At 44.0% G+C, this 26,010-nt stretch overlaps 1 protein-coding gene across 4 annotated transcripts; it reads right to left on the bottom strand.

Annotated features, from left to right (window-relative positions):
- Positions 1-88: 88 nt before the first annotated feature.
- Ccdc43 (coiled-coil domain containing 43) lies at positions 89-13,396 on the bottom strand. Of its 4 annotated transcripts, none has more exons than XM_052757677.1 (5): positions 13,134-13,396; positions 8,907-8,994; positions 6,614-6,749; positions 4,705-4,763; positions 89-1,972 (listed from the first exon to the last, which is right to left on the bottom strand). In XM_052757677.1, exons 1-5 carry the CDS (start codon positions 13,329-13,331, stop codon positions 1,782-1,784), a joined length of 672 nt encoding a protein of 223 aa, XP_052613637.1. In that variant the 5' UTR covers positions 13,332-13,396; the 3' UTR covers positions 89-1,781. The 4 variants fall into 4 exon arrangements, with proteins under 4 accessions (XP_052613637.1, XP_052613638.1, XP_052613639.1 ...); XM_052757678.1 differs by having other exon boundaries at positions 89-1,969; XM_052757679.1 differs by having other exon boundaries at positions 4,705-4,757.
- Positions 13,397-26,010: the final 12,614 nt, after the last annotated feature.

Below are 26,010 nucleotides of genomic sequence, written 5' to 3'. Positions count from 1 at the left end.
CTGACCAGACAATAAAGACCATTCCCAAGGGACTAGCCAGCCACACATACCTTCCCATCAGCAGTCAGAAAAAGCAAGGCAGACGACACTGACTTAAATAAAGTTTATTTAAAAAAAGAAAAAGGTGGTTATTTTTGCAGTGTCATGGTTGTAGGATAAAGAGGCAGCATTATCTCCTTAACCATGTTTTTTTTTTGTTTTTTGCTTCTGCACAAAGGTAGCTAATTATACAAAAACAAGTCTGAAGACTTTCTCCAAATACTAGTAAATATTAGGTTTTATAGGCCACATATGGTCTCAATCATGAAAGTCTTTCTTTAATAACCTTTTAAAAATGTAAAAAACCATTTTAGTTTGCCCCATACAAAAAAAGACTGGGCCAAACTTGGCCTGTGAGTGGTAGTCTTCTAACCCCTGGTATAAAATATCTATTGTATCTTGTCAGAGAAATTGTTCTCTTGAGGCTTTTGATAGCTGTTGCCCAAAGTCAAGTACAGAAGGACTTTATTTACAACTGGATGTGGCTGTAGAAAAGCAGAATTGGAGTTTCTGCTCACCCTTGACTCCACTCACTCATTTCATAAGTTTGTTAACCACCAACTATATATACTTTTAAGTATCTTGTGTTAGCAAAATTTCCAGTGTTTTTCTCTAAAAAAGTAATTCCTTCAGTCTCTCTAAACCAGGAATTATTAGGTCTTAATACTCATGTTGCAGGTGTGTCTAACCTGTGGCCTAGGATAGCTGTAAATCCAGTCTAACACAAAATCATAAACTTACTTTTAAAACATGATTTTTTTTTTGCGAGTTTTAAAAAAAGTCATGTCGCAATGTCAAAAGGTTGGACATGCCTGCAGAATAAATCAAGATTAAAATCAAAAGGGGATTCAAGGGAACTCATGATTTATCTAGCTAACAATGATAACCTTATACCCCAAACTGACACATCCTTCTTAAGGTCACAGACCACATGAAAAGTATGTAGCTCTCTATTTTAAAAGATACTTGATTCTCCCATAGGTTAAGTTTTCCTTCACTGCTGGGGATCGATCCCAGGGCCTTTTATGCTAAGCAGGCACTCAACACAACTACAGCTTGAGCCCAAGCTGACACATTAAAAAAATACTGGATCTATCACACCCAAATGCCATCTTGCACTTTCCTGATTTGATGCCTTATAAAACCTGGATTTATGTAGGGCTCCTCATTAGCTATTTCAGTCATAAAACACTACTACAAGCTAGGTGTAGCCGTTTATGCTCATAATCCTAAGGCTGAGAAACTGAGCCAAGGACACTGCACCGAGTTCAAGGCCAGCCTAGACTACAGAATGAAAGAAACCCTGTTTCAAAGCAAAACCCACTACATTTTGAGGCAGATATTGCCAAGGGAGCAACTTGCACTTTTTTTTTTTCTTTTAAATCTCAGAAGGAATGGTCATGTTTCCTTCAGGATGTTAGCTTTCTGAATCTGGCCAATTATACAAAGTGAGGGAAGACCTTTTTTAAAAAAACAAGCCAGAAGAGCACAGGATTTCAGTACTAAAACAGAAAAGTTACCCTAATTCCAGATCTTTGGTAAAGATACTAACTATAGTTGATTGCTCACACCACCAAAACATGGCACATTTTGTAGTTACAAGTGATTGTGATTTTTCCTTTTGAACATGTAAACGAAGGGGGAAAGCCTTAGGAAATTTGGGGAAATGCATTATCTCAGTTCTCTTAAATACACAGACGCACAATCAGTTCACGGGGCGGGAGGAAGGGAGTGGGCCGAGGTTATCGCTTGCGTTCCCCCTTCTGGGTCCTTTTCCTTTCCTTCTCCTTGCGCTCCTGCTTGGCTAGTTTGTCCTTCTCCCTCTGCAGCTTGTCCTGCTCCTTCTTCCTCTGGGACTCATCCCGAAGCGAGTCCCGCTCCAATTTCCGAGCGTTGAGAACATCTTCCACATTGGTGTTTCGGAAGAGAGCTACTAAGTGAGTTAAGAGATCCAGTACACACTCCACAGGCAACAATCCTGTAGTTTCCTCAGTCTTAATGCCCCTTCTCTACACACGCAACCCTAAATGCACTCTGGGTATTCCTAGTATGAAGAAAGGGTCTTTGGTTTGGGCTAGAGAGATGGCTCAGTGGTCATAAAACTTGCTCTAACAGAGGTTCAGTCCCAGACAATGGCTCACTCCCATTCAGAACTCCAGTTCCAGGGGATCCAGTGCCCTCTTCTGGCCTCTGGGGGCACCAGACATTAGGCGTGTGTGAGTGTGTGTGTGTGTGTGTGTGTGTGTGTGTGTGTAGCAAAACACATATTTTTTTTAAAAAAAAGAATCCTTGGTCTGATGGGAACTCCTAAAGTTACAAGTACAGACCTAAAATGTTCCTTGGATAAAAAAAAAAAAAAATCTCTTTTGGGCTGGGCAGTGGTGGTACAAACTTTTTTTTTTTTTTTGGTTTTCCGAGACAGGGTTTCTCTGTAGCTTTGGAGCCTGTCCTGGACTAGCTCTGTAGTCCAGGCTGGCCTCGAACTCACAGAGATCCCCCTGGCTCTGCCTCCCGAGTGCTGGGATTAAAGGCGTGCGCCACCACCGCCCGGCGGTACAAACTTTTAATCCCGGCACTCCACACACAGATTGTCTCCAAAAACAAAAACAACAAAAAACCTCATTTGGACAACTAAACCTGAACTTGAAATATTTTATAAAAATGAATTTCATTAACAAGGACATCCAAAAAAGTACAAATAAAGTTTATACTTATAAATAAAGTCGATCCAATTAAAAAAGTAAAATCTCACTCCAAACTAAGTCCAAACAGTATTCTATAGAATGCTGGGGCTGAGTCTAGGTTAAGTCAATAAAGAGAGCATCACTGTGGCAGAAAAAATGCTTATGCACTTGGCATTTTTAAAATGTTTTCAATAATTAAGGTTTATTCTTATTGAATTTTGTTAATTTGAGCTTCTATCTAGACTAGCGTTTAAGTGAAAAACAATGTCATTTTGTCAACACTGAACTTATAAGACATGAAATAAGTTTAACAAAAGTTAGAAAACAGTCAAAAACTTTATTCCTTATTTCTTTCACCTTTAAAAACAAAACATCAGGGGCTGGAGAGATGGCTCAGCGGTTAAGAGCACTGGCTGTTCTTCCAGAGGACCGGAGTTCAATTCCCAGCAACCACATAGTGGCTCACAACCCTCTGTAACTCCTGTTCTGGGGGATCTGATGCTCTCTTCTGGCCTCTCGGGCATCAGCACACACACACACACACACACACACACACACACACACACACACAGGCACTAAAAAGGTAAAATGTACCAGGCAATCTCTTCTATATTCTTGAAATGTGACTTTTTTCTACATTAGGCTAGAAAATAAATGAGTTTCAGGCTGAGGAGAGAGCTCAGCAACAGAGCACTTACCTAAGCATACCCGAGGTCCTGGGGTCAATCCCTCACACCAAAAATGAAGTCCTGAGATACTGATAACCCACTATAACCCCTCACCTAGGAGGTGAATTTCTAGATTTAACTTCTTAGGAATATCTCAGAGTAACCTGTTAGTGGAGACTTTCCTCAACACACATTTCAATACTGATTGTATTGTCAGCTTCAAGCATTTAGTATCTGTATTCTCTTTGCAATTACAAGGTTTTTGAGAATAAAGATAAAACTTTAACATTTTAATTTCCCCCTGCCCCTAGTCCAGGGCAAATCAGAGTTCCAAGGATTAGAACTTTTTATTTTCTCTTAGGCATCCTTCTAGCTGGGTGTGGTGGCTCACGCCTTACAGGAGGTAAAGGCAATTCAAGGACAGCCTCCAGTAAAGCCAGTTTGAGTTTATCCTGGGCTCAAAAACAAAAACCAGCCGGGGCGGTGGTGGCGCACGCCTTTAATCCCAGCACTCGGAGGCAGAGCCAGGCGGATTTCTGTGAGTTCGAGGCCAGCCTGGGCTACAGAGTGAGTTCCGGGACAGGTTCCAAAGCTACACAGAGAAACCCTGTCTTGAAAAAACAAAAACAAACAAACAAACAAAAAACAAACAAACAAAAAAAAAACAAGCTAGGTGAAGTCCAGTGCGGTGGCCCATGACTTTAATTCCAGAACTTGGGGAGACAGAGGCAGGCAATCTCTGAGAGTTCACGGCCAGCCTGGTCTACAGAACAAGTTCCAGATCATCCAGGACTACATAGAGAAACCCTGTCTCAAAAATCAAAATCAAAAAGCAACCAGCCAGGTGTGGTGGTGCATTCCTTTAAGCCTAGCACTCAAGAGACAGAGGCAGGCAGATCTCTGTGGGGTCCAGGCAAGCCTGGTCTATATATAGAGCTTTCCAGGCAAGCCAGGACTACATCATTAAGACTCTGTCTCCCAAACAACAAACAAACAAGTAGAACAAAACTTCCCACGCCCTTTGTTAGGGGTGGCACATGCTTTTTATCACAGCACTTGGAGGTGGAGGCAGATTAGGAATTCAAAGTCATCCCAGCAAGTTGGAGGCTAGCACTAAGTATGTGTTAACTTGTTTTCTTTGGGTAGTGTATGCTAAGCTGACTATCCAGGCTGTGCTAGGCATGGGGCTCCCAGTACTGGCATGACATGACATCCTTGGAGATAAGAGGGAACCTATAGCAGTGACAGCAAATGACAACTGATTTCTAGAAGGGCCTTGGAGAACAACAAGGGATGGACAAAGAGAAGGATACATTTGTCAGAACCGACGTTCGCTGTTGAAGCACCTGGATCATCTTTCTCATCTGTGTCGGTGAGTGACGTTAAGGAAAACCAGGTGGAAAAAAGGCCACACACACATCTCAAACTGATTTTGAAAAACAGTCAGTAGACATGGTTAGGAGAAGCAAGCTGAATGCAGAGGACAGGGTCACGGGTGTGATGGTAAACCCCGGAGACTCATTTTTGAAAATCTTAACTTAGGGAAATGCCTCAAGCTTCTATAAGATCCACTTCTAGCCGGGTGGTGGTAGGGCATGCCTTTAGTACCAGCACCAAGCAGACCCAGAACTCTGTGAGTTCTAGGCCAGCATGGTCTACAGAGTGAGTTCCAGGAAAGGTGCAAAGCTACAGAGAAAGCCTGTCTCAAAAAACAAAACATAAAACAAACAAACAAACAAAAAACACTTCTAGAGACTAAAAAGAAAGGTCAGGTGGCCTGGGAAGACCCCACATCAACATTACCTAAAAGCAGGGGCAAGACAGACTCTGAAACAGCACAGCTCCCACACTAGGGAGGTGGAGGAGGCAAGAAGATCAGGAGTTCAAGGCCAGTCATTCTCAAAGCAGTTCAATCTACCTGGGCTACATCAGAACACACACTGTAATTCTCAGAGTCTCCAGGAACTTTCAAGAACTCAGGAAAAACTCAGGAAAAGCCCAGAAATCTGTGTTTTAACCTCAGGAGAGCTCATGCTTTAAAAGCCTTTTTTGGAAGCCATGCATTGTGACACACGGCTCAGTGAAGGAAGTGGAGTTAGGTGGATCTCTGTGAGTTTGAGGCCAGCCTGATCTACACAATGAGATGCTGTCTTAAAAAAAAAAAGAAAAAAAAAAGTTAGCCGGGCGGTGGTGGCCCATGCCTTTAGTCCCAGCACTCGGGAGGCAGAGCCAGGCGGATCTTTGTGAGTTCAAGGCCAGCCTGGGCTACAGAGTGAGTTCCAGGAAAGGCACAAAGCTACATAGAGAAACCCTGTCTCGGAAAAAAAAAAAAAAAAGTTATTTACCAAAGAGAGGAAGTATGGTACTACACTGCATATAAAAGTATTCATGATGTTCATCTTGACTATCTGCTTGATGGGACTTTGAGTCACCATGGACACAAACCTCTGGGATGTCTGTGACAGAGTTTCTAGGTGGGTTAAGCGTGAATATGGGCGGCAACCCTTCCTTGGGCTGCAGTCCTGGACTGAACAAAAGGAAAGGCTGGTTGACAGCAGCTCTGATTTCTCTCCGCCTCCTGACTATGGATGCAATGTGACCAGTGGGCGCCTGCTCTGCCGCCATGCCTTACCCGCCACGATGGAGGGTATCAGTTCAAACTGTAAGCCAAATAACCATCCCCTCGTTTCTTCTTTGTATTTGGTGATAGCAGTAAGAAAAGTAAGTAATACAGTGTCACACAAGTACAAGGAATCACAGCAATTTCTTATTCTCGAAATAGTATCAACAGTCCATTAAAGGCACTATTTGTTTTACACTGAACTATTCGGGAGTATACCAATTATGTGTCGAAGATTTAAGTCTCATGTCAACTATTTTAACATCATTTTTGTTGTTGTTGTTTTGTTTTTTGTTTTTCAACACAGGGTTTCTTTGTGTAGCCCTGGCTGTCCTAGAACTCACTGTGTATACCAGCCTAGCCTCAAACTCAGAGATCCGCCTGCCTCTGCCTCCAGAGTGCTAGGATTAAAGGCATGCGCTGACATTGCCTGGCCCGACATCATTTCTTAAACCCACAAAGGCCCAGGATCACTGTCATTTTGAAGGAGAAAATGAAGCTGGAGGGAGGGGTTGCAACTTCTTGGGGGGCGGGGGGTGTAGACTGTCCAACATTCCTAGCCTGAGCCTTGGGAAATGGTGCTAAGCCTCTAAAAAGGATATTCCTCTTCGTCTGTCACATCGGCATACTGGGCCAGCAGGGCGGCTTTCCTCTGCCTCTCCTCTTCAGAAACCATCCTGGGCTTCACCACGATCTGTGCCTGCTTCTCAATCAAGGTGGCGATGGCCTGAACCTCATCTGCCAGGCAGATGGAGGGGGTGGGGGGACACAAGGAGAGCATGAAGGTGAAAACAAGGCCCCAAATCACTAACCCACCCGGTCAGTGCTGGTCCCGGAGGACTCGGGAGTCATCTGGGAGACAAGGTAAAGCTATGCAGGCTTTGGGTCTTCTTGAAGATGGTTTCGTTACGTCTACTTATTGGGGTGTGTGTGTGCTGAAGTCAGGAGGGCAACCATGGGGAGTCAGCTCTCTTCTTTAGGGGTTCCAGGGATGGAAATGGGGACACCAGGCTTGTGCTACACTTGTTGGGCCATCTCACTGTTCTAGAGGAACTTTTTCAAAAACACCAACACCGGAGCTAGAGATGGCTCAGTGTTTAAGAGTACAGACTGTTCTTGCAAAGGACCTCAGTTCAGTTCCCATCACCCACAGAGGGGGGTCTCACAGCAACCTGTAACTGCAGCTTGAGGAGATCCAATACCTCTGTGAGCACCTCCACTTACATGTACAAACCCACACACAGACAAACAAATACACATTAAAATAAAAAAAAAAATTGATCTTAAAAAAAGTTTTTAATACTATGACCTTAAAAAATTACTTATTTCATGTGCATTGGTGGTTTTGTCTGCATGTATATCTGTGAGGGTGCCAGATCCCCTGGAACTGGAGTTACAGACAGTTGTGAGCTGCCATGTGGGTGCTGGGAATTGAACCCGGGGCCTCTGGAGGAACAGCCAGTGCTCTTAACCACTGAGCCATCTCCCCAGTCTTTAATTCCATGCCTTTAATTACAGCAAAACAAACCAAAGACAAACAAACACAAATACCTGGGCCCCAAACCCAGTATATCATGTGATTCTATTGTATACTCAAGACTGAGAATAGTGTATAATTTTTTTCCCCGAGACAGGGTTTCTCTGTGTAGTCCTGGCTGCCCTAGAACTTGCTCTGAAGACCAGGCTGGCCTCGAACTCACAGCGATCTGCCTGCCTCAACAGTGTGTAGTTTAGGTTAGATTCTTCACAAGTGTGACTTCTATGTTTTGAGTTTTCTGTAGCTAATTCACCATCCTAATGAACAGATAAGCCCATTCCTCTCTCATGTTCAAGGGGGAAGGATTCAGCCAAATGGAGCAGAACCTCTACCATAATTATGCTACGCGTTGAGACCATGAGAAAGGTGGCTGAGCCAGTGACATGGCTCAGTGGGCGAAGGCTCCTGCCTTTCGGACTGTTGTCAACTTGAGTTTGGAAGACGACAGCTGGCCCTGCATGTGTGATGCAGCTCCACCAGGGGCACAGGATGGCCGAAAGAGCAGAAACAACAATGATGCATTTACTGTGATGCACACCTGTAGCACACAGGGGGCTGAGGCCAGAGCGTTAGGGATTCAAGGAAAGCAGGGGCTACATAGAGAGTTCCAGGCATGCTGGGCGTGGTGGCGCACGCCTTCAGTCTTAGTACTCAGGAGGCAGAGGCAGGTGGATCTCTGAGTTCAAGGCCAGCCTGCTCTGCAGAGAGTTCCAGGACAGCTAGGGCTACATACACAGATAAACCCTGTCTCAAAAACCAAAAAAGTTCCAGGCAAGCCTGGGCTATATACAATGAGACTTTGTTTCAAAGAAACACACACCTACACCACAATGAAGATGACTGTGGTCAGGGTAGTAGACTGGAAAGACACAAAAGGAAATCCATGGTTAGTAAAATCTTAAAGTGAGCCTCTGGGTGTTCCCTGATGCAAATCATCTTAGGGAGAGTGAGTACCCAAAGGAGCAAATGAGACTCTCACTTCCCAACAGCTGTACAGGAAAAAGCCCTGGAGGTGAGCCTGAAACAGTAACTGAGACCAGCCAGATGCTTAGTGAGTAGAGGCACTCTCCACCATCCCCATGGCCTGAATTTGATCCCTATGAACCACAAGGTGGAAAGACAGATCCAAATCCTGAAAGTTGACCTGACCCCAATACACCTCAGGAACATTCACGAACGCACGCATGCACACACACAACACGCATACTACATACTCACACTACATACACACTACACACAGATGCACGCTACCTACACACATGCATACTACACATACATACACACACACACACACACACACACACCCCACAGCTTACATAGAAGAATAAATGTTTTTCAAAAAGAAAGGCCAACTCTACCTTCTTTTTTTACTTTGGTGGTGACATTTTGTGTTTCTGACCATCGTTCCACAATTTCCTTACAGATATCAAGGAGTGAATCTTCTTCCTAGTTGGAAAAGCACGCCAGTTAATTTCCTGAAAAGCCTTCAAAAATAACAGCAAGCCAAGAAAGGCATGTGCAGAACACCACTCTCCCCTCTGGAAAAGAGAAGAAGCCCTGGAGGGCCTAGGCCACAGCAGAGTGTGCGAGTGTGCTTCTCATCTGAGTAATCCCAGAACTCACACCTGCTGGGTCCAGAGTGCCCACTCTGCCCTGCCGCTGACTTAGGGTAGCCCTCCTCAGTCTTCACCTTTTTTTTTTTTTTTTTTTTTTCTGAGACAGGGTTTCTCTGTGTAGTTTTGGTGCCTGTCCTGGATCTCGATCTGTAGACCAGGCTGGCCTCGAACTCACAAAGATCCACCTGCCTCTGCCTCCCGAGTGCTGGGATTAAAGGCGTGCACCACCACCAGTCTTCACTTTTAAAGGAAGAAATGTTTCATTTTTTAATTGATAACTGTATATATTGTCTACTCTTAGGATACATTATATTACGTTTAGTTTTTTGTTTTGAGTGTGTGTTTGTGTGCTTATAGCGTGTGTGGTATGTGAACACAGTGTGTATGTGCTGTGACTCCTGTGGAGTTAGAGGACAACTGTGGGAGTTGGCTCCCTCCTTCTACCACATGGGTCTCAGGAATCCAACTATCGTGACAAGCGTGGTGGAAAGCACCTTTGCCGCTGACCCACATCACTGGCCTGATACTATGTACATAAATGGTTAAATCAATCTAACTAATAATTTCTTAATCCACTACTTACCAGTTTCTTGTAGAGAAACACTTAAAATCTAGTCTTTGAAACACACAATATGTTATTACATTGTTATTCATGACAGCTTCCATTCCATGCTACAGATTGCTAAAGTGTCTCTCCTCTTCCTTTGCCTAAATCTATCTTTCTTTCTTTTCTTTCTCCTTTCTTTCTTCCTTCCTTTTTGACTAAATCAAAACTTTCTCCTTGTTTTGTTTCATGGGTTTTGTATTTTTTAAGATTTTATAGCCCAGGCTAGCCTCCAACTTGTTTAGAAGCTGAGATTAGCCGTGAACTCTTGATTCTCTTACTTCCATCTTCCAAGTGCTGGGATCAAAGGCATGTATCATCACACCCACTGCATTTTGCTGGTATCTAGACAGGGTCACACTCTGTAGCCCAGGCTGGCCTTGATCTTGTAGCAATCTTCCTCCCCTTGCCTCCCAGTAAGATATCCTAATTATCCTACTTCAAACTGCAATCTATCCCTACACACCCGACCATTTTACAATGCCCCCCTTTCAAACCTAGATCTGAGTCATCTCACTGGGCCTGCGACTGTGTTTATACTGTGGGACCATTAAATCAATCTTAATCACTACCTATCATACTAACATAGGACTATAACTTAGTGTTAAAGTCTCTCCTTTCTAGAATAATACTCCACAATGGCAGCTGTTTCTATTTTGCTCCTCCAAGCACTTCAAGCAGTGTTAGGAAGAAAGTAATTCCATGGATTAAATATATATATATATATATATATATATATATATATATATATATATATATATATGATACATCAGTCAATCATCCAGTACAAGCACCAGGTGAGAGGGAAAAAAAAAAAGGAAGAGTGGGGGGAGCTTTTATTTATACCATCTTATATTGTATACTACCTTGAATCTTACCTCAAATTCTCACTAACAAACTTCCTAATCCCTAACAGTGAATTCATTTTGTTTCTCCAAGAATGAGATTTCTGCAAAAGTCAAAGGCCTTTGGCATTACAGTAAAACAGAACTCTGACTTTAAAATATTCTCTGCAGAGACCACATTCTCTGTAGAGATGCTCTCGGTTGCTTTGTGACAGGACTCCTGCCCCAATACTATTGCCGGCAGTTCTTCCCAGAGTCCTTAGAAGCCTCCCAGCTGCAAATAATACCCCCAAATCCTCACCTTTCATCCTTACTTCTTCTACTCTGCAATTCAGGGTCAAAGGAAAGAGCTTACCAGGCTGAATTCCCACTGAACCTCCAAGCCGCATTAGCTCTTTTCCCTTTATAGACTAAGGCTTCTTGCCAGTGGGAGCAGGGACAGCTGCAGGGTTCTATGTCCAGCATGTTCTCACCAATGAACGGAGCCTTAGTGTGTCTCTCTAGCATGTGCCCCATATCCAATAATTATTTTTAGATTGGAAAAGCCTTCTGTCTGTCTATATAAAAAATGTACATGTATATTTATATCTATGCTCACCATACCTTTTGATTCTTAGTAGTCTTTGAATATTGGCTTTTTAAAAAAGATTTATTTATTATGTATATACAGCATTCTGCCTGCATGTATGCCTGTGTGCCAGAAGAGGGCACCAGATCTCATTATGGATGGTTGTGAGTCACCATGTAGTTGCTAGGAATTGAACTCAGGACCTCTGGAAGAGCAGCCAGTGCTCTTAACTGCTGAGCCATCTCTCCAGCCCTGAATATTGGCTTTAAGGACAACAGATGAACCCATTCTCCAAACCTGATCATTGTGATAGACATCAAAGAACAAAGCCTTTGAGGAGCTGGAGACTTTCATAGCAGCAAGAGCTCCCCTAAACCTTGTGTGAGGATAACGAGTTCTTTTTTTTTTTAAAGATTTATTTATTTATTATGTATACAGTGTTCTGTCTGCATGTATGCCTACACACCAGAAGAGGGCACCAGATCTCATTATAGATGGTTGGGAGCCACCATGTGGTTGCTGGGAACTGAACTCATGACCTCTGGAAGAGCAGCCAGTGCTCTTAACCTCTGAGCCATCTCTCCAGCCTGGGATAATGAGTTCTGTGGTACTTAGTGAAGACACAGCACACTTTACTTTTGAGCTGATTGTATTTATTCATTTATGAGATTTTTATTTTATGTATTTATGTGTTTTGCCTGCATGTATGTCTGTGTACTACATGCATACCTGCTACCCATGGAGGTCAGAAGAGGGCCTCTGATCCTCTGAAACTAGAATTACAGATGATTGTGAGCCACTGTGTGGGTGTTGGTAAAGGAACTCAAGTCCTTTGTAAGAGTGTCAAGTGCTCTTAACCACTGAGCCATCTCTCCAGCCACTGAGTTGATTATTATATTAAAAAGAAAGACTGCAGGATAATCACAACCAACACATGCAGGGAATCTAATCTACGCATCCAGTCTAGTTAAGGGTCTCTGTTGGGAGTGGTAAAGTTGGGATGAACTCCATACAAATGATCAGATTAGAAAAGTGGGCATCTTGGTCACGTGATACATAATTACAGCTTTAAAGTACAAATTTCTGAATTAGCGATTCTGTCTGTTTTGTTTTTCTAGGCTCTCACTTTGTAAACCCAAAGTTGGCCTCCAGCTTGCTGTCCTCCCCAGAGCCGGGACAACAGACGTGCACTATGGCGCACGTGGCATGAATCTGCTTTTAGGTTTTCGAGACAGGGTTTCTCTGTGCCCTGTCTGTCCTGAACTCACTATGCAGACCACAAAGATCGCCTGCCTTGGCCTCCTGAGCTGGGGTTAAAGGCGTGCACCACTACGCCCAGCCCATGAACCTGCTTCTAAGAGGCTAAATACCTTATTTGTTTTTCCAATCTGTCTCATCACACCGCCCCACCCAACACCATCAATAATTACTGAATTTCCAAATACTGCTTATTATGAAAAGATCTTCACTACCAGCTTACCTTTTGAAGACTCATCTCTGAAATAGGAGCCAAGAGGGAACTTCCTACTGGCTTTTGTCATGGGACAGCCCTAAGACTATTCCCCCTAATGAGCAGACATCTCAAGAACATTTTATTCTCCCCTCTGAACACTGCAAACTGATGGGAATGGAATTGTTATACGTTTATGATCTAACTGCCGTCCACACATCTCAATGGCTTCAGAACACTATCGAGAACATCCAAAGGCACCCCAGGAAGCCTTGTTGCCAGGAATACGGGGATCCCACTCCTCTCTACGCACCTGCAACCTTCAGGCTTCCCAAAATCTGTCTGGGGAGCAGCAACCCCCTTCCCCCTCAGAGTAGGCTTCTTCCCGATAAACCCACTAAGACTTCGCGCCGGCACCAGGAGAAGAGAGATGTGAAGTACGGCAGAGGTTCCCAGACGTCTCTGTGAGACTGATGGAATGTGTCCGGACCACTCGACTCACCAGGAAAGCAGAGAGGATACCCTGCAGGGCGTCCAGCTTCTCCTCCTCCTCCTCCTCTTGTAGGACACCAAGGATGTAAGCGCCATAAACGGCCCGGTCCACTCCCAGCGCCTCCAACCGTCCGTCCAGCCAGGATCCAAACCCCGCGCCATCGCCTTCACTGAGCACGGCCGCCGCCACTTCGCTGGGCGCCGCCATGCTGGGGACAGGGTCCTGCCGGACCCGGAGGTGCCTACCGCAGTGCCTGACGGGCCGCGCCACCGGCCCAGCGCGCATGCCTGGAGAGGGAGCCTCCCCCCCCCCCCCCCCCCCCCCTGCGCGCCGGGCTAGGAAGGAGGTCCGGGAGGGTGCGCGCCGGCCAATGAGGCCTCTCGGTTTATCCGTGGCCGCGCGGTCCTCCCGGAGCTCCGGCAGGTGAGTTTTTAACGGACCGGTTATAGTTGGCAACGATCAGATTCGGTGTCATGGTCAGCCACGGGACGGAGAGCTCAGAGGACAGGCGCTCACCACGACGGATGCCAGCGCTTCGGCAAGCACTTGTGGGATGTTCTGAAGCCAGGCTGCCCCGAATACCACCGTCGTTACCATTCCAAGCCTCCCTCCCTGAAAACCCACATTCCAGAAGACGTTCTCTGACTCATCACCGGACGGAGACACACAGTAGATGCTCAACAGTTGAACTACTTAGCAGCCTCAGAGTCATTGCTTGCACTCATTGCCCCCCCCCCCCCCCCCCCCCGTTTCCACAGGAGTATCTTTGAAGAGTGTCTAGTTACAGTTTCCATTGTTGTGATAAGACACCATGACTGACAGCAGCTTGGGGAGGAAAGGATTTATTTCAGCTTCTACTCTTAGGTCACACTCCCATCACTGAGGAACTCAAGGCAGGAACTTGGAAGCAGGAGTCATGGGCGCTGCTTAGTGGCTTGTTCCTTGTGCTTTGCTCAGCTCGCTTTTTTTTTTTTTTCTCTCGAGACAGGGTTTCTCTGTGTTGTTTAGGTGCCTTTCCTGGATCTCGCTCTGTAGACCAGGCTGGCCTCGAACTCACAGAGATCCGCCTGTCTCTGCCTCCCGAGTGCTGGGATTAAGGGCGTGGGCCACCACTGCCTGGCTCAGCTGTCTTTCTTATACCATCCAGGAGACACCTTCCTAGGAGTGACACCACACACAATAGGTTGCCCCCCCCACGTCAATCACTAATTAAGAAAATGCCCCACAGGCCAATCTTGTAGGGGGCATTTTCTCAGTTGAGTTTCTCTCTTCCCAAATGACTCTAGCATGTGTCAAGTTGACAGACACCAGCCAGCACAAGGAATGTATTTTGTCCTCTGTCAGGCAGAGGTTTTCATGAAGTATCTGTTGCGATCTTCCCAACAACCCTGCAAGGAGATGCTTTTATATTTGATTAAAAGATAAGGAAACTCGGGCAGTGGTTGCACATGACTTTAATCTCAGCACTCAGGAGGTAGAGGCCAGCCTGGTCTACAGAGCAAGTTCCAAGACAGCCAGGACTACCCAGAGAACTCTGTCTCGAAAAGAAACCCAAAACAAAAACAGAAAAAAGATAATGAAACTATACACAGCCAGAGAGAACCTAACCAGGGGACAGAACTCTACCAGCAGAATCACCAAGTGCTTCAACTTACTGCAGAATTCCATCTCTGGCCTGAAATTAATTACTTGGGTCCACCATACCCAAACTACAGAGGAGGAGACTATGCAGAGGCCTTAGTCCAACTGCTTCCTTTACTGGATACTTACTGAATACATTCACGTGACATTGTTGCAAGAATGAAAATTCAAAGATGATTGTCACAAAAGTCTGTGTTCTCAGGGGCCAATTCAGTCCAATGAGAATAGGTGTTAATAGAAATAATGACAATTTTAGTGTCATAATTCTTATTTTATGTGTATGGGTGTTTTGCCTGCATGTATGGCTGCATATCTTTTGTGCCTGATGCCCTTGTGGAGGCCAGATGTGGGCAGATCCCCGGAAACAGATGTTTGTGAGCCACCATGTGAATGCTGCAAATCAAAAATGGGTCCTCTGGAAGAGCAGCCAGTGCCAGTCCAGAGATAAATATCTATCTATCTATCTATCTATCTATCTATCTATCTATCTATCTATTTGGTGTGGGTGGTTGTTTGTGTGGTAGTAGTGGTATGGAGATAGGGTCTTGTTATGTGTCCAGACTTGCCTGGAACTCCATCTATTTTTTTGTCTTGAACTTGTAAACTTCATGTCTCAGAGGCCTCCCAAATGCTGGGATTTTAGACCAGTACCACCACACCCTAGTTGAGAAAAGTGTGTCGATGAAGGTTGTGAAAGGATCCCTAAGCCATGAGGTTAATTTTGCCTGTTGAAGTGTGTTGGAAGCTGGGGTGGGAGAATTGAATAATCCAGGAATACTTCTCAGCAGTGGTGGAACTTTAACATTCTTGGAAAATGAGTAAGAGAGTCAGCATGGTAGCATCTCTAATCCAAGGATCATGAGGCCAGGCCAGCTTGACTATGGTACAGTATACCATGAAAAGACTTGTTGGATGCCTCTAGAGATCCCTGTAGCTGGAACAACAGAGTTTAAACAGGAGGTATCCAGGAGAGATGGGAGAGAGGGTAACGGGAATGTAAAGGGTCTCTTCAAAGAATTCTGTGCTCTTATTAGTACTGAGATAAATGAATAGGCACTAAATGGAATGCCACAAATACAGGTGTAGAAATACAAAATTTTATAAGTTTTAGCCTCATGGTTTCTGAATGCTAAGTAAGAAAATGGCCTTAAAGCTGGATGTAGTGGTGCATGAATTTAATCCCAGCATATGGGAGGCAAATGCAGGCAGATCTTTGTGAGTTCGAGGCCAGCCTGGTCTACATAGTGAGTTCCAGGCCAGCCTGGTCTACAGAGTGAGTTCCAGGACAGACAGGGCTACATAGTGAGACTCTGTTTCAGGATAAAAAAACAAAACAAAACAAAACAAGAAAGTGTATGGCATTAAAGATGTCGGGCTGGAGAGATGGCTCATCGGTTAAGAGCACTGACTGCTCTTCCAGTGGACCCAGGTGCAATTCCCAACACCCACATGGCAGCTCACAACTGTTGTAGCTCCAGTTACAGAGGATGTGACATGTTCGTATAGACATACATGCAGGCAAAACACCAGTGCACTGAAAAAAAAAAAAAAAAAAAAGGTGTTGGTCCCAAAGAACTCACCTATTTACTTTTTTTTTAATCCATTATGATTTATTTTCTACAATACTTCATTCAAGACTTTGATGACTTGTACTCAGAAGTTATATAGCCAAGAGGGAACCAAGTGTAATACAAATAATTGGTCTGAAGTCTTTGCAGTGAAGTACCACATACAAACATTTTATTTTCAAGAAACAGAAGTTGGGGGACTGGAGAGATGGCTCAGGGGTTAAGAGCACTGACTGTTCTTCCAGAGGACCCGAGTTCAATTCCAAGCACCCACATGGCAGCTCACACCTGTCTGTAACTCCAGTTTCAGGGGACCCTGACAGCCATGGCAAAAACACAAATGCACATAAAAATAAAATAAAATATATTGGGCTGGAGTGGTGGCTCAGAGGTTAAGAGCACAGGCCAATCGTCCAGAGGTCCTGAGTTCAATTCCCAGCAACCACATGGTGGCTCACAACCATCTGTAATGAGATCTGGTGCAGACAGAACACTGTATATATAATAAATAAATACATCTAAAAAGAAAAAAAAGAAAGAAACAAGCTGGGGATGATGATACCTGCCTACAATCGCAGTACTTGGCAAGTGATCTGAGAATCAGTTCAAGGACAGCCTGAGCTACCTAAGACTTCCAAAAAAAAAAAAAAAAAAAAAAGGTCAGGTGTAGTTTCAAAAAGCAAACATTTAATTTTAACTTTTTTTTTTTTTGGTGTGTATGTGCATGAATGTGTGCTAGAGCAACTGAGGAATCTGGAGGCTTTGGATCTCTTGAAGTTGGAGTTCCCATTGTGAGCCATTTAATGTAGATACTGGGACCTGACATCATCTGGAAGAACAGCAATACACACTCTTAACCACTGAGCCATCAGCCCCAAACACAGACTTTTGAATACCTTGTCTAGTTTCCCCAAACAGTAGCATCTTTCATAACTGTGATACAGTATCCAAACCAACAGGTTGAGTTTGGGTGAGCTGTCACCTAGAGTCCCAGCTGCTGAGTTGGCTGAGGCAGGGAGTTCGTGCCCCAAAGTTAGAAGTCAGCATGAACAATCAGGACCTCATCTCAGGAAAAGAAGCAGGGCCAGTGAGCTGGCACAGCGGGGAAAGGTTCAAAGCCTGATGAGCAGAGTTGGATCCCTGGAGTCCACGTGGTAGGAGGAGGGAATCAACCCCTGAAAGTTGTCTTCTGATCTCCACACTCAAACCTTGGTACACATTCAAGATAAATAAGTGAAAAAAAGTAAAAATTGTGAAGTTGGTATTGCTCCAATGCATAGACTTATTATTCATTTTAATTAAAAAAAAATCTTCCAGGCATCAGTGGCAAATGCCTTTAATCCCAGCACTGGGGAGGCAGAGCCAGGCGGATCTCTGTGAGTTCGAGGCCAGCCTGGTCTTCAGAGCGAGATCCAGGACAGGCACCAAAACTACACAGAGAATCCCTGTCTCGAAAAAATTAAAAACCAAAATAAACAAACAAAATTACTCGGGCTAGAGAGGTGAGTCAGGGGTTAAGAGCACTGACTGATCTTCCAGAGGACCCAGGTTCAATTCCCAGCATCCACATGGAAGTTCACAACTGTCTGTAACTCCAAGATTTGACACCTTCACACAGACATACATGCAGGCAAAACATTAATGCACATAAGACAAAAGTGAATGATTTTAAAAATGTTTTACTTATTTTATGTGTATAGGCATTTTACCTGCATTTGTATCTGTATACCATATGTGTACCTGGTACCCATGGAGATCAGAAGAGGTCAACAGATTCTCTGGAATTGGAGTTACAGATGCCTGTAAGCTGTCATATGGTCTTGAGAATTGAACACCAACTAGGTCCTCTGGAACAGCAGCCAGTGTTCCTAACTGCTGAGCCATCTCTCTAGCCATATATTATAATTTTTATTTTTGTGGTAGGATTTGAACCCAGGACCTCACTCATTCTAAGTACATACATTACCACTTGCAAAGATCTTTTTTTGAACAAGCTTACAAACCATGGAGGTTCTCCATGTGTTAAATATTAAGAATATCCTGTATGGTGATATTTTATTTGCGCTGAAATGTGATTTTATTTGTATGTTAATAAAGTTGCCTGGAGATCAGAAGTCACAGTGAGCCATAAGCAGGAATCAGGCGGTGGTAGCACACGCCCTTAATCCGATCACATGGCAGGCCGAGTCTCTGTGGTCAAGGACACATCCAAAGCAAGGTGACCTGAACTTTTAATCCCAGTACCAACCATAGAGACCTGGAGGTCTGTATAGATAGGCAGTGACGAGGAAATCATGTGGTTGGGTTTAGAGCCAATGAGAAGGCAGAACAGAAAGGCAATAAAAAGACAAGACACAAGAAGAAGGTCTCTTTCTCAGGGGAAGGACAGAAGCAAGTGGTAAGATAAGGTGGTCTTAGCTCTTGGCTACTGCTAAATCTCTGGGCTTTTAACTCTGCATTTGGCTCTGTGTTTCTTATTTAATAAGACTGTTTAGAATTTCATCTACAATCCTCTTTGACTGGTTCACCATAAAAGTATCAAAGGTGCCTGTCAGAAAATATTCATATAAGCAGACAAATACCAAACAAAAGCTTATAGGAGAAAAATCAAGGGTGAAGAGTATAGTTCAGTGGTAGAGTGCTTGCCTAGATCTAGACTCTAGATTTGATCTCCAGTACTGTAAAAATAAAATTTAAAAAAAGCTGTGCTTTGTGTGTGGGTAGCTGTGGAGGCCAGAGAGGGAGTTGGATCTCCTGAAGGAATTACAGGCCCTTGTGAACCTGCCAGGATGAGTTCTGGGAGCTGAACTCTGGAACATCAGCCAGGAGAATTAGTTCTGTGCCTTAGCAGACTGCCCCAGAAGACCCACCAGGATGTGAAAAGGTCAGGAACAGAACTACTTTTGAGGAAAGTTCTCTTTCTTTACTTTGTATCTTTTTTTTTTTTTTTTTTTTTTTTTTGGTTTTTCGAGACAGGGTTTCTCTGTGTAGCTTTGCGCCTTTCCTGGAACTCGCTTTGGAGACCAGGCTGGCCTCGAACTCACAGAGATCCGCCTGGCTCTGCCTCCCGAGTGCTGGGATTAAAGGCGTGCGCCACCACCGCCCGGCTTACTTTGTATCTTTTTTAAACGTCCTACTGGGGGTCTAGGGATGTAGCTCAGTAGCTCATTGTACTTAGAATGCCTAAAGACCTGGGTTCTACCCAGACATCAAAATTAAACGAAACTGTTTGAAAGCCATCTTCCAGTGTGTCTGAATTTGGTACTTCCTCCTGAGAGTTTCTGAACAGTTTGTTACTGTATACATAATGCCTGTTATAGCTATAGATCCATAAACACTGTATCACACTGTTTAACAAGTCGTACTTCTCCTTCTTCAATGTCCTTTTTTTCCATGTGAGTTTATTTAAAATATCTATTTATATTGATAACACGTCACCCTTCTCCACTCAGTTAAACCACTACATTAGCATTTCCTCGCTTGGATACACACTAATTGATTCAGTCCATTGATGGATGAACATTATTTTCTAATTTTCCAAACAGTGCTTCGGTTCATTTTTATGGGTTTGGAAACATATATACACGCTCCTGTGTGTGTGTGTGTGTGTGTGTGTGTGTGTGTGTGTGTGTGTGTGTGTGTGAAGGCCAGGGACCTGGAGCTCACCAGTTGGGCAGACTGGCTGGCCAGCAAGCCCTGGAATCCTCCTGCCGCCACTTCCCCAGCTCTGGTATCACAGGCACGAGCTTCCACACAGTTTCTTTCTTACGTGGGTGCTAGGGGTCCAAACTTAGATCCTCATGATTGCACAACAAACACTTCAATGACCGAGTCATCTCCCCAGCACCCCAATTCATTGTCATTGTGTATGTACATGTGTATAGGAAGAGGAGCATATATGTGAGAATACATGTCAAGGCTGGAGGACAGCCTCAGTGTACTCTGGGATGCCATCCACCTGCTTTGAGACAGGGTCTCTCATTGGCATGGAGCTCCAGAGTGCTTTATTATAGATGTGTGTTTTTTGCACACACACACACACACACACACACACACACACGCACGCCCCCCCACACATGTGCCCCCACACACATGCATTTAAGAAGTGGTGCAGGGGCTGGAGATATGGCTCAGAGGCTATGAGCACTGGCTGCTCTTCCAGAGGACCCAAGTTTGATTCCCAGAACCCACATGGCATCTCACAACTGTCTGTAATTTCAATCTAGTAATCTGATACCTTCTTCTGACTTCCATGGGCACCAAGCATGCATGTGGTGCACAGACATGCATGAAGGCAAAACACCCATACACATACAATAATAACAAATAAAAACATTTTAAAATAAGCAGGGAATCCAGGCATTGTGGCATACACATATGTTCCCAGCATTTAAGAGTCTAAGAGGAGAATCAGGTTCTCATGTTTGCCTGACAGACTCTTCACCAGCTGAGCTCCGTCCCTAGCCTCCTCCTTTGTTACTATTATTGTTTTTTATTTCTTTATGAGTATGGGTGTTTTGTCTCCATGTATATATCTGTGCACCATGTGTGTGCCTGGTACCCTTGGAGGGCAGAAGAGGGCATCAGATCGTTGGAACTGGACTTACAGATAGTAGGGAGACACCGTATGGGTGCTGGGAACCCAGCTCAAGCCATCTTTCCATCCCCAGACTTTATTTTTAAATTTTGATTGATGTGATAGTGTTTTCCAGCTCAACCATTTTTAAGTGTGCAGTTTATTCATGCTAAAGATTCACTGCTTTCTTTTAAAAAATTGATTTTACATTTTATATAGCAGCCATTTAATTCTTGGTTTTAAATTATATATATATATATTTTACTTCTTATGTTTGGGGACTGTCATGACGGGTGATTTTTCAGTGGGTGACATGTGAATGGGACCAAATGATGGATACACAGGGGTTTATTGCAATCTGTCAACTTTTATGAATATTTTTTATCTCCATTTTAAAAATCTATGTCTTCACACTCAATAAAACTAGTCATTTTTCAGTTCTATATTTGATGGCTTCTTACTGAAGTTGTGTGAATAAATGTCTATCTCCCCTGATGTTTATCAGTTGTTTTTGCAAAATAATCACAGAGTATTGTGTTTTATATTTTTAAATATTCTAAACCCACTGGAATACTTTTTTGGAACATTTTTTTTAATGGTTTAGGAATTTCTGTTTCATAGATGGTTTAAAAATTATATATATTTATTTTATTTTATGTGTGAGTGTCTTACCTGCACCATGTGCATGCTTGGTGCTAGCGGAGTTCAGAAGAGGACATCTGATCCCCTGGAGCTGTAGTTATGGATGGTTATAAACAGTGTGTGGGTGCTGGGAATCAAATCCAGGACTTGTGAATGAGCAGCCAGTGCTCTTCATCACTGAACCATCTCTCCTGCTGATGTTTTGTGGTGTTGTGTAATATTATTTTAATTAGGCAAAGATGTGTTACATTTGTTTATGCTGCGGAATACTGCTTTAACTATGTGAAGACGTGTTACATTTGTTTATGCTACATTCGTTTAATTACGTAAAGATGTGTTGCTGTTTCACCTTGCCTGCCTACGGCACCTGATTGGTCTAATAAAAAGCTGAATAGCCAATAGCTAGGCAGGAAAGGGATCAGCAGAGCTGGTTGGCAGAGAGAATACATCGGAGAGGGGAGAAGAAGGAGAAGAAAATGAGGGAGAAGGAAAGGGAGATGCCTGGGGCCAGAGGCCAGGCAGCTGCCAGATAGACAGCAGGAAAGGGAGATATGCAAAAGGGAAGAAAAGTAAAAAGCCCCGGGGCAAAATGTAGAGAAGATGAAGAGAAACAGGAAAAGTTATAAGAGCTAGCAAGAAACGAGCCTAAGCTAGGCCAAGCATTCATCACTAATAACAAGTCTCTATGTCATGATTTGGGAGCTGGTTGGTGGCCCAAAAGAAAGCCTGGTACATTGTAGTTTTTTGTTTGTTTGTTTGTTTGCTTTAATTTTTCGAGACAGGGTTTCTCTGTGTAGTTTTGGTGCCTGTCCTGGTTCTCACTCTGTAGACCAGGCTGGCCTCGAACTCACAGAGATCTGCCTGGCTCTGCCTCCCGAGAGCTGGGATTAAAGGCGTGTGCCACCACGGCTGGGCTTACATTGTAGATTTTTAAGTGTAAAACTAAGGCTCTTGTTTTTGTTCACTCTGTTGAGATAGGGTCTCATGGTTGCCTTACCAGGCTGTCCTTGAGCTCCCTGTGTAGCTAAGAATGACGTCGAATTCCTGACCCTTCTGCCTCCGTCTCCTAAATGTTAGGGTTACAGACATGTACTGCCATGTCTGCCAGGAGTTTTTGTTTTTAAAGATGGCACATGTACTGCATTTGGAGTGAACCCCCTGAATCTGTGAGTCAAAATGGACCTTTCCTTCCTCAAGTTACTTTTCCCAGGTGTTTGATACCAGAAACATAAAAGCCTGATACAGTGGTAGCTCTTTCTTCCAGAGTCCTCCATGTTCCTGCACCCGTCTGGAGTGATTATCCTTGAAGCTGTCCTCATCATCTTTTGGAAGTCTCCCTTGTCACCCTGCTATCTAGTTCACATTCTTTTTCTGGAAAAGGGGCATGCAATAAAAGAATGTATTCACACCTTTTTTTTTTTTTTTTTTTTTTTTTTTTTTTGGTTTTTCGAGACAGTGTTTCTCTGTGTAGCTTTGCGCCTTTCCTGGATCTCGCGCTGTAGACCAGGCTGGCCTCGAACTCACAGAGATCCGCCTGGCTCTGCCTCCCGAGTGCTGGGATTAAAGGCGTGCGCCACCACCGCCCGGCTCACACCTTTTTTTAAGCCTCATTTTTGGATTGCCTGTTCGTGGTGGATTTTTCTGTTCGGTTGCTGTCTGATTATGCCTGAGGTTTTTCTACTAGTTCATCGGTATCTATCCCATTATTCCCAAGCATCTACAGTCTCCGAGGTCACTCTGTTGTTCATCTCCTGACTCCTGAGATTGAATACTTAGCTGATGTCTTTCTTTATTCTGACATAGCAAAAGCTGGTTTCGCCTGCAACCTTTGGGATTTTGTTGTTGTTGTTGTTGTTGTCTTTTGAGACAGATCTTGTGTAACTCTGGGAGTACTGTTGCTGCTGTTTGTTTTTGTGTGTGTGTGTGTGTGTGTATGTATACAGGCCAGAGGTCAGCGTCAGGTGTCTTCCTCCTTAGCTTTCCACAGGATTTATTTGTATTTATTATTACTGTGTGGGTGGGCACATACATGCTATGACACGTGTGGAGGTCAGCAGACAACCTTGTGAACTTGGTTCTCTCCTCCCAGCTTTACAGGGGCTCCAGAGATTAAACTAAGGTCACCAGACTTGTGCAACAAGCACATTGATCCACTGAGTCATCTTGCCAGGCTCTCCACCTTAACTTTTTGAGACAGGGTCTCTCATTGAAACCTGGAGCGTTTCCCCCAATGTGGATAGACTGGTTGGCCAACAGAGATACTTCTGCCTCTACTTCCCCGTCTACAGATGGGAGCCATGTTCATCTCTTGTATGTGGGTGCTAAGGATTGTACTCATGTCCTTGTGCTTGTGTGGGAAGCGCTTCACTGCCTGAGGTATTGCTGTCCTGGGGATTCAACCCAGGGCCTTACAGCTTCTAGGCATGCATTCTGCCCCTGAGCTGCATCTCCAGCCACTTGGGTTTTTCTCTGTGGCAGCTCCAGATACATTATCGTTTTCATAGTTTTTGTCTTTGTTTGGTGGTTCTGGAGAAAGAACTTAGGGCCTTACCCGTCGTAGGCAAGGGTCCTTCCACCGAGCCACATCACCAGCCCAGAAACCTGTTTTACATTTCTAGAGATGGACGTTGTGTCATATCTGTTTTATTCATTTGGGATGTACGTGTGGAATGAACTCCAGGACCTGGTACATGCTAAGCGTGGGCTGGACCGCTGAGATACACTGCAGTTTTACAGTTCTCTCTCTGTCTGTCTGTCTCTGTCTCTCTCTCTCCCTCCCTCCCTCCCTCCCCTTTTCCCCCCTCTCCCTATCCACTACTCTATCTTCCTCCCTCTCCTTTTTTTTTTATTTCCAAGACAAGGTCTCTCTGTGGAGCCCTGACTGTCCTGGAACTCAACACTGTAGACCACCCTGGCCTTGAATTTAAGTAACCTGTCTGCCTCTGCTAGGATTAAAGGTGGGTGCCACCACTGCCCAACTATTGTTTTTTTTAATTGTTTTCTGCCAGAAATAATGTAATCTTGTTCTGGGTTATCCTTGGCTACATAGCAAATGTGAAGCCAGCCTGGGAAGCATGGAAAATTGTCTAAAAAAATAAAAGTCTACCAGGCAGTGGTGGTGCATGTCTTTAATCCCAACACTTTAAGGTAGAGGCAGGCAGATCTCTGTGAGTTCAAGGCCAGCCTGGTCTACAGAGCTAGTTCTAGGATAGCCAGGGCCTCACAGAGAAACCCTGTCTTGAAAAACCAAAAAACAAAAATAAAAAGTCCAATTTGAGGACTTGGTAATATATTCATATTTTGAGGTTTTGTCTTGTTTTTATACAGCACTGTATAATGAAATAATTTGATCTGCAGCTTGTTTGTATTTCAGTTGCTTTTGATCTTTTGCTATTCTGGACAATGTAGCTGTAGATACCTTTGTTCTGTAAATCCTGGGTTTTTTGTTTGTTTGTTTGTTTGTTTTCAAGACAGGGTTTCTCTGTGTAGCTTTGGAACCTGTCCTGGAACTCACTCTGTAGACCAGGTTGGCCTCGAACTCTCAGAGATCTGCCTGCCTCTGCCTCCCAAGTGCTGGGATTAAAGGCGTGCGCCACCACTGCCTGACTATAAATTCTGTTTTATGTGCGAATGTATATGCAGGGAACTCCTAGAAATGGGATTGCTGGGTGGGAAGACATGTGCAGTTGTGACTGAGCAAGCCAGTGCCAAATTGTCTTTGAGAGGAATCTGATACAACCCCTGTGTGAGGCAACTTGGCACTCGATAGCAAAAGTGATCTTTGTCAGTCTGCTAAGTGAAAAATGGTATTTCAGTATAGACTTAATTTGCATTTATCTTTAAGTAAAGTTGAGTACATTTGAGTGCTGTTTGTATTCATTTTCTATAAATATTGCCATGTCTATTTTGACTGAATTCTTGGTCTTTTCTGTATCTGTCTGAATAAAATTTGGTGTTGGGAAAATCAGCTCTTGCTTTGTGATGTGAGCTAGAACTGAAAAAAAATTCTCCACTTTTTCTCCTTAGGAATTAAGGAAAATGGTGGGAGGGAAAATACTTACTTAGTTGTTTATTAAGGCTGGTCTGGAACTCACTATGTATTGCCTAGGCTAATTTCAACTCAGGAATCAGCCTGCCTCTGCCTCCTGAGTGCTGAGATTAAAGACATTGTGCCACCATGCCAAGCAGGAAAAAAAAATTCTTTCATGCAGTATTATCTTGACCGTGTTTCCCCCCCCTCCCCCAGATCCTCCCAGAAAAAATATTTTTAATTATCTCACATTTTTTTTCTGCCGAGTAGTAAATGCTACCTATTTTCTTCCTTTCTTTGGTTTGTCACTGACTAATCTTCAATCTTTAAAAACGTTGTCTGGGGCTGGAGAGATGGCTCAGTGGTTAAGCCACTGGCTGCTCTTCTAGAGGATCCTGGTTAGCAGCCCCACGTAGTGCCTCACAACCA

The sequence above is a fragment of the Peromyscus californicus genome, unplaced genomic scaffold (assembly GCF_007827085.1).
Source record: "Peromyscus californicus insignis strain IS unplaced genomic scaffold, ASM782708v3 Scaffold_3__1_contigs__length_106647218, whole genome shotgun sequence".
In the NCBI taxonomy this organism is placed as follows: Eukaryota; Metazoa; Chordata; class Mammalia; order Rodentia; family Cricetidae; genus Peromyscus; species Peromyscus californicus.
Note: the sequence above shows the minus strand (reverse complement) of the source record. Positions and strands in the feature narration are given on the sequence as shown.

Bases quoted from the DNA above. Each gene is read 5' to 3' on its own strand.
- Ccdc43 (XM_052757677.1), bottom strand. From the start codon at position 13,331: ATGGCGGCGCCCAGCGAAGTGGCGGCGGCCGTGCTCAGTGAAGGCGAT. The intron at 8,995-13,133 runs GTGAGTCGAGTG...TTTTCCAACTAG, and splicing joins GTATCCTCTCTGCTTTCCTG to GAAGAAGATTCACTCCTTGA. The intron at 6,750-8,906 runs GTAGAGTTGGCC...TCTGCCTGGCAG, and splicing joins CACCAAAGTAAAAAAAGAAG to ATGAGGTTCAGGCCATCGCC.